The sequence below is a fragment of the Chiloscyllium plagiosum genome, unplaced genomic scaffold (genome assembly GCF_037043375.1).
Source record: "Chiloscyllium plagiosum isolate Xiang-an unplaced genomic scaffold, Cpla_swu_hap1 HiC_scaffold_23, whole genome shotgun sequence".
In the NCBI taxonomy this organism is placed as follows: Eukaryota; Metazoa; Chordata; class Chondrichthyes; order Orectolobiformes; family Hemiscylliidae; genus Chiloscyllium; species Chiloscyllium plagiosum.
In genome coordinates, this window is record NW_028270161.1 from 49,029,688 (window position 1) to 49,037,937 (window position 8,250).

The following is an 8,250-nucleotide window of genomic DNA, read 5'->3' on the forward strand; positions in this document are numbered from 1 at the left end:
CATCCAAACAAACCATACAGGTAAAAATCTCCAGATCCTATACAGCCATGAGGAGAGAAAATGGACAGGGACAGTGAGTGTGAATGCAAACATTACAGAGTGGAAAGAAGCAAAGAAATGTTTATAGAAAGAAAAATGTAATTACTTTGTCAGTGAGCAACAATAGACATGAACTATATTAAATTATGAGTTCCATTCACGCTGATCTGTACATCAACACATTTATACAAATGCACTCACGCAAGTTAACAAATGTTGTGATTATTAAGGAACACATCCTGCAGCAGAAACCAAATATGATTTTTTCCTGAGAAACAATCTTCTCTGTGTTGCAAATCATTCAATTTTTCACACATAGTAATGAATTTTATGAGACCCTTATCGATAGAAATAATCTGTACAAGATAGAACTTTAGTCAATAAAGCAAAAAAAAATCAAAGAACTGCAGATGCTGGAAATCAGAAACAAAAACAGAAATTGTTGGAAAAGCTCAGCAGCTCTAGCAGTATCTGTGGAGAGAAGTTAAAAATCACACACCACCAGGTTATAGTCCAACAGGTTTATTTGGAAGCACTAGCTTTCGGAGTGATGCTCCTTCATGTGATAAAGGAGCAGTGCTCTGAAAGCTAGTGCTTCCAATTAAATCTGTTGGACTATAACCTGGTGTTGTGTGATCTTTAACTTTGTACACCCCAGTCCAACACCGGCATCTCCAAATCATGACTAATGTAGAGAGAAGTCAGAGTTAATGATTTGGGTCGATCAGAGTTAATGATTTGGGTCTGGTGATCCTTCCTCAGAACTGGACCACAGTCTTTGCTTTGGGAAGAGTTGCTTCCTCGAAGTGAAAGACTATGTTCTATGTTGTACAGAGCGATAGGTGCATGCTTAACACACCCACACTAAGAACATAAGCTCCTCTTTGATCAGTGAGCTTCACTCCAGTGAGAGAAGAGGGACATTTCAGTGAAGACCAGCCTGTTTTGAAGAGCAACATGTATATGGCAGAAGGGAGTTCCTTCGGACCAATATCCACATTTGTATAGGCTGCATAAAATGTAATTTCTTTTTCCATTAAATATACTATATCTGCTTTTCCAGCCACAGAGGCTTGGCTTGTTAGTGCTGCACTCAATTTTTCTTCAATCTATTTCTTATCAGGAACCAATCCTTTTTCCTTACCAGCCTACTATAACTAAGTGTAAATTTATTGCAATCTGATGCAACTCTCATTTATTGCACATGCTATTGTGTGATATCATTGGAAAAGGATTGCTAAACACTGAGGTGGTACTGAGACAGTATTTCAAATGCTGCATGAGGCTCCTTGTGAGATTGCATGCTAATACAGGCAGGTTTGTTGGAACAGAGCTCAGAACAATGCCCAGGGATTCAACATGAACATTTAGCAAAACTTCATTGTGCTTAGAGATCTGTCGTTGTTGTTTATGGTCTAAAGTTGTCAGTCTTTTGTCTATTTATTATGTCTATTATTCCAAACTGCTTCAGCCCCACACTTGATAGTTTGAGAAATGTTTATCTATCTTCTATGTGAAATTTGTTACATTAAGGATAGTGGTAGCTCACTAATTAATTAAAAAGTTGTGGCTTCAACTGTACTTACTTGCCCTGAGTTCCAAACTGAGGCTAACTGTCTGGCATGGTACTGAGGGGGTGTTACACTGTTGGAGATGCCATCATTCTGCTCAAACTCTAAAGTGAAGCCAATCTGCCCTCTCATGTAATTGTAAAATATCCCACAACCACTACATGAAGAAGAAAAGAGAAGGGAAGGCTCCTCCTAATATCTTGGCTAATATCTTTCCCTCAACTAACATCACTGAAACATATCAACAAGTAATTCATGGAATCCCTACAGTAGAGAAGCAGGCTATTCAGCCCATTGAGTCCACACTGATCCTCTAAAGAGCATCCCACCCAAACCCACCCCTCCACCCTACACTATTTCCCAGGGCAGAAATGATTAACACGAGGGGTCATAGTTTTAAGCTGGTTGGAGGAAAGTATAGAGGGGATGTCAGAGGCATGTTGTTTACACAGAGAGTTGTGAGAGCATGGAATGCATTGCGAGCAGCAGTTGTGGAGGCAAGGTCATTGGGGACATTTTAGAGACTCCTGGACATGCGTATGGTCACAGAAATTTGAGGGTGCATACATAAGGATCAGTGGTCGGCACAACGTCGTGGGCTGAAGGGCCTGTTCTGTGCTGTACTGTTCTATGTTCTATGTTCTAACCCTGCAACCCTGCATTTCCCAGGCTAACTTATCTAGCTTGCACATCCCTGGAGATGCTAGGCAATTTAACATGGCCAATTCATCTAACTTGCACATCTTTGGACTGTGGGAGGAACTGGAGCACCCAGAGGAAACTCACACAGACACTGGAAGAATGTGCAAACTCCACACAGACAGTTGCATGAGGCTGGAGTCAAACCTGGGTCCAAAGTGCTGTGAGACAATAGTGTTAACCACTGAGCTGCCCTTGATGGTAATTATTCCATTGCCATTTGTGGGAACTTGTGATGAGCAAATTGATAGTGGCATTGTCTGTATTTTAACAGTGCCTACACTTCAGAAGTACTTTCTTGACTGTATTGACTGTGCTGCTTTGGGACATCTCGAGATCATGAAAATTGTTATATATATGCACGCCTTTCTTTACCATCAACCACTTTTTTGCCGTGACTCCACAATTTGAAGAAAGTGAAAAAAGAACATTATATGAAAACAGAAAGTACAGGCAAAACTCAGCAGGTCTGACAGTGTCTGTAGAAAGAGAGAAACAGAGTTAACGTTTCAAGTTGATTATGATTCTCCTTTAGATCTGAAGGAGTAAATAGTAGAACTTCTTCAACATCAGTTTTCCTGGAAGTGAAATGGCAGAGAATTAAACGCAAAAATAAAAACATAATATTGCTTAAAATCTGAAATAAAACATACTGGAAATATTCAGGTTAGGTGGCATCTGTGTGGACAGACGAACATGGTTCACGTTTCAATGTCAGTAGGATTACCCTTCAGGGACTGAAGGAAGGAAGGAATCATATCATTGTTTTCACAAACGACAGCAAATTAAGGAGGCGTCCAACATCAACATACCTAAGTGGTATTCCTTTATGTGAAAGAAAAAGCAGACAAACAAAAGCCCAGGAAGTGCACTAACCAGTTGAAGAATGTTCGAAGTTGGCTTTGATCGTATTCCTGTAGTAAGTAAGCACTGAATGGACAAACAACAGCCCGGATTCCTCCAGAACCCAAAGATGCTGACAGGAGGCCAATGTAAAACAGCACAGTCTGCTCTCCCTTGTCAAGAGCATCAATGTTCTGGTGAGTATCAATATAGAAATCCTCAAAGGGGAATGCAACAGCAGGCAGCAAGATCGTACCTTCAGTGAACAAACAGAAAGCTATTAGCAAGTTAATCACCCATTGTTTAATTTATAGAGCAGCTTAACACAATTTAAGACATTCCAAAACGTTTTGGAAATAATGTCTACTCTCAGAAAACGCAGCCACCAATTTGACAAGCAAAGGGCAAAATTTGTCAAGCAACTTTTAAACAGCAAATGATTTGGAGGATCAACTGATGTTTTTCCCTGTTGTTAGTTGAAGGAAGAATGTTTGTCAGGGCACCACAGGATTATCTGATTTTCCTCAATGTTATAAGGGAGGATGTATGACGTCAGTCCTGAACATACATGCAAGGATCACTTTAACATCACAACCCTAGTGACATGGCCATACTTTCTTATTTTGAGGAAGCCGTGTTACATTAGCAGAGTTGAAAATCACACAACACCACGTTATAGTCCAACAGGTTTAATCGGAAGCACAAGCACCTGATGAAAGAGCAGCACCCCGAAAGCTAGTGCTTCCAATTAAACCTGTTGGACTATAACCTGGTGTTGTGTGATCTTTAACTTTGTACACCCCAGTCTAACACCGGCATCTCCAAATCATTACATTAGCAGAGTCATCTTTCAGACAAGATATCAAACTTAGGTTCTGTCTGACTTTTCAAGTTGATGTAAAGGGTCACTTGCGTAAAAACAATGACTGCAGATGCTGGAAACCAGAGTCTAGACTAGAGTGGTGCTGGAAAAGCACAGCAGTTCAGGCAGCATCCGAGGAGCAGTAAAATGCAACAATTTGAAGGTGAGCAGGAAGAATTTTCCTTGTATTCTGTTTACCATGTATTACCCAACATCACTAATACATTTTGTGGAGAACTTTCATAACATTGTACTTATTTTGTATATTGATGAGCAATCTCACAATGCAACAGCCCACACATATGCATGCATTTGCATAGCCACCAAACGAGTCACATTGTATTTTTAGTGACTACTATAAGTCACCTCGACTGTGTGACAGATTCTTTGTACATAAATAAGGCCTATGATGCCTGTTCAGGAACTTCTTGGAGAGACTTGTGAGCAAAGTAGATATTGATTGGACTTTCAGTAGTCTACTGAGGCTAAGCAGTGTATGCCAATTAGAAGACTTGTTTAAAAAGAAGCACTTTAAAATGAAGTCTGGAAGAGTAGAAATTTCAGAAGAGTTATGATTCAGAGCAGCTGAGTGGGTTGCCTCAGTTTGCAATCACCACCCTCACATTTTCATTTCCCACCACTTCTGTCCCTCACATCAGGAATTACTCGAGGGTGGTACAAGTTTGAAGGAGGCCCAATTTTGAGATGGTTGCATGATCAGGCCACCCTCAGTGGTGCAAATGTGTGCCAGCAGCTGGCAATCAGCCCTGAGGTCCAGTTTCTGGCAGGTACCACGCCTGCTGGTTTATGCTGGAAGGAGCTGATCAATTATCTAATTACTGTTTGTGGGAATGTGGTGTGTGTATTCTGGCAAATACATTCCTCCAAATTACAACAGTGACTGCACTGCAAGCATAATTTATTGACTGGAAAATACTCTGCAATATCCTGAGGATATGAAATACACTAAACTGATAAAAGTTCTTTCTTTATTGCAAAACTGTGTACTTCAATTATTAGTTAACTTTACATCTTTTCTGCCTAAATATATATGAAATGGGGAGGCATTTGCATCATGGTATTGTCACTGGACTAGTAATCTTAATAGACCTAAGGCTATACAGAGGGTGCAAATTTTGAACTCAATTATTAAATCTGGAATTCTAAGCTAGCCTAATGGTGACAGGAAACTGTTGTCATAAATATGTACCTGGTTCACAAATTTCCTGACCTGTTCAGGCCTATGGGTACCTCCAGATCTCCGGTAAAGTGGTTGACTTTTAACAACCCTCTGAATGACCAAGCAAGATACCCAGTTTAGGGGCAATTAAGGATGGGCTTCAAATTCTTGCCTTGCTTGTGATCGCATGAAAATTTAAATAATTACAGGAAAAATAAACTGCATACGATTAAGAATTACATGATCATAAAAAGATAGCACTCGTACTAGGTTTTCAGTCAGTAAATCCCACAATATACCTCTAATTGCAGTACTCAATAACATCATGGTGTTAAATGGAATAGTAATATTGTGACAATTTGCAGCCACTTGTGTTGACTAAATAGTATGTTAGCAGCGAAGGATACCAAACAGGAGAAAATCAAACATCGGTCTATATACATTTCCAGCAAAGAAGCTCCAAAAAAGTGTTTATGCAATAAATTAATGCAAAATATAGTCTTGATTCTATCATATTGTGACTAGATACAGAGCCAGAAGACCATAGTCAAACTCAGTTTATTCCACTTAGTCTTCATTGCCTTTTTAAAAAAATGTTTTACAGAATTACAATGTTATAGCAAAAAATTCCAATAGTTAACAAATATGTTTTTAATTGATGAGTTACTAATGTTTATCCTTTTTTGTTTTATGTTCGACACAAGCAACAGACTTTTGCTGTGTACTATAGTCATCGGTCACATCTAATGTAACATGTTGTCCAGTCAGGGTTGTGGAATCTGAGGCATTTGTGGTTTAGTCTTGCAAATATTTCTGGTTTGGTCTTCTGTATCCATATAATGCCAAGCCCCAGGAGCTGCAGGTCAGTGCAATCATGCTCCACAACCACCTTCGACGTTGCCTTCTGGCCATTTGGCCTCTATCTGTCTTTGTGACCAGCTGTGCTCCTCAGTTTCCTATCAACACTGACAGTTACGGCCAGATCTGCTCAGCTTGTAATCTGGGTATAATTTCTTACTCTGTGGGCTGGCTGTGTTGATGTTAAGTATCACTGCATTTTTAAACGATTTCTATATTGCAGTGATGCTACCAATTTTTATGATTTCAGACTCTCATTGAATGGGAAACTAAGTAGGATCTCTCAACAACTGCAAATTTGTGAATATACATTTCCACTGTTAATACTTTTTCTAATTTGTGTACAGGAGCAATTTCTTAGTCACTTAAAGAAATGAAGAACAAAATAATAAAGTAATAGTATTTTTAAAAAATACTTATTTCATGACTAATAGTATCTGCACATTTGAAAGATGATAGCGCTTTAGAAAGAAGTCAAGTTTAAGCTCCCATGTTTGTTGGAAGAACATAGACTGAGTATATTTTCCAATCCACACTCCCAGCAGGGAGCTGATGGGAAGGAAGCACAGTTTGAAGGTTCAGTTGCAATACAATCGGACTAATTTTCACCCTAATCTACCTTCAGGAGCAGTTCCCAGGGGGGAGGGCAAGGACAGTGCATTTACCCTCTGGCTTGCTGGTAAAAGAGAACAATTCATATCATTCTCTTCAAGAACACGAACAGTGTCTCTTTTTTCTACAACACTGTTATGTGCAGCTTGACACTCAACCTCTGGATGCAAGTTATAATGCCAACTGTGCCTGTCATTGGAACTCAGTAGTAATGGACCTCTGCATGTTGGTGCTTGGATTGATATTTTTATCATTGTAAAAATGAGACCCTTTACTCGATCTTAAAGTTGAAAGTCTGTTGGAAGTCCATGAACTAACTTGCCTAAAAATGGCTCTTGCTGGACTGGAATAATGACTGTCACCCATTTAATGGCAAACCTCCATCATCCACCTCCAAGTCACATATTGCTCTGACTTGGAACTATAATGGTCAAAGCTCCTGAACTCTATTTTTAACAAGACAGTGGTTGTATCTATAGCAGCTCTCCAGCATCTTCTCAAAGCCAATTACAGAGAGTTGTCACTGTCAACACCTCCAAAATAGACAAAAACAAACTCATGTCATTAATATGACCTTCCCTTTTCTCTTATTTACTTCCCCTTACCTTCATGCTGCCCATGACATTGGAAGAGTGCAGTGTACAAATGATAACAAACGTTAAGTGCCACACTAACAGACTCATACCTATGAAGTGAAGCAGTGCACAGATGTAAACCACTTTGGTTCTCCCCATGCATGAGTCTGCAAACCATCCCACCAGCACGGGAGACAAGGTGCAGGCTCCAACAAAACACAGGTTGACAATGGCAGCCTGGTAGTTCCTGTAGCCCAGTTTCAGAGTGCAAAACAGAATCATGTTACACACTATCCCAAAGTAAGTAAAGCGCTCGCACAGCTCCACCGAAAGCAGGCAAATCACAATCTGCAGCTTCTTTCTCGAATAGCGTGCCCCTGCATACTGCTCCTGATTAAAGCTTCTCACTTGCCCACTATTTCGCTTACTCGGGTTCAGCCCACTGGCTTCTTGCAGATTTTCCAAAACCGGCATTGCCGTTGCTGACAGCCTCAGCGACAGCCTTACTGAGGACTTTTGGAGGAGCGGGGATAGATCTAATTACCTAGTTATCACACTGGTCCCACTTACTGCAGAATTCCACATGCAAATACGACTTTTCCATCGCCTCGAATCGCGCCTTGATGTTACAGCATTGTTAACCATTCGGTAGTCTCAATATTTGTGCTATAATAGCATTGCAGCGTTTCGAATCGTGAGCTAATTCAGTTCGAGTAGCGATATTGGGACTGGAACTGAAATATTTACCTGACCTGCTTCTTCAGAGCAGCTATCAATATCCCCAGCTTCCTGCCTTGACCTCGGATCGACCATTTACAGCTTTGTTTATCGTTTCAGGCAGTTTGCCTGCAGCATCTTGTTTACTGAAGCCAAGTGGAATAAAAAAAAAACAAACTACTGGAGATGCTAGAAATCTGGAAGCAAAACAGATATTGCTGGAGAAACTCAACAGGTCTGGCAGCATCTGTGGCGAGAAATCAGAGTTGTTTCGAGTTTTTGAGGGTCATACAT

General features: G+C 40.2%; 1 protein-coding gene across 1 annotated transcript in view; it reads right to left on the bottom strand.

Moving 5' to 3' along the window:
• Nucleotides 1–7,713, bottom strand: part of slc15a5 (solute carrier family 15 member 5) — a 31,112-nt gene extending 23,399 nt beyond the window's left edge. The window contains exons 1-2 of the mRNA XM_043713522.2: nucleotides 7,350–7,713; nucleotides 3,186–3,408 (exon numbers count right to left, since the gene is read on the bottom strand). Of these exons, the coding sequence (XP_043569457.2) occupies nucleotides 3,186–3,408; nucleotides 7,350–7,713 (587 nt within the window). The remainder of the gene's footprint in view (nucleotides 1–3,185; nucleotides 3,409–7,349) is intronic.
• Between the last annotated feature and the right edge of the window lie 537 nt (nucleotides 7,714–8,250).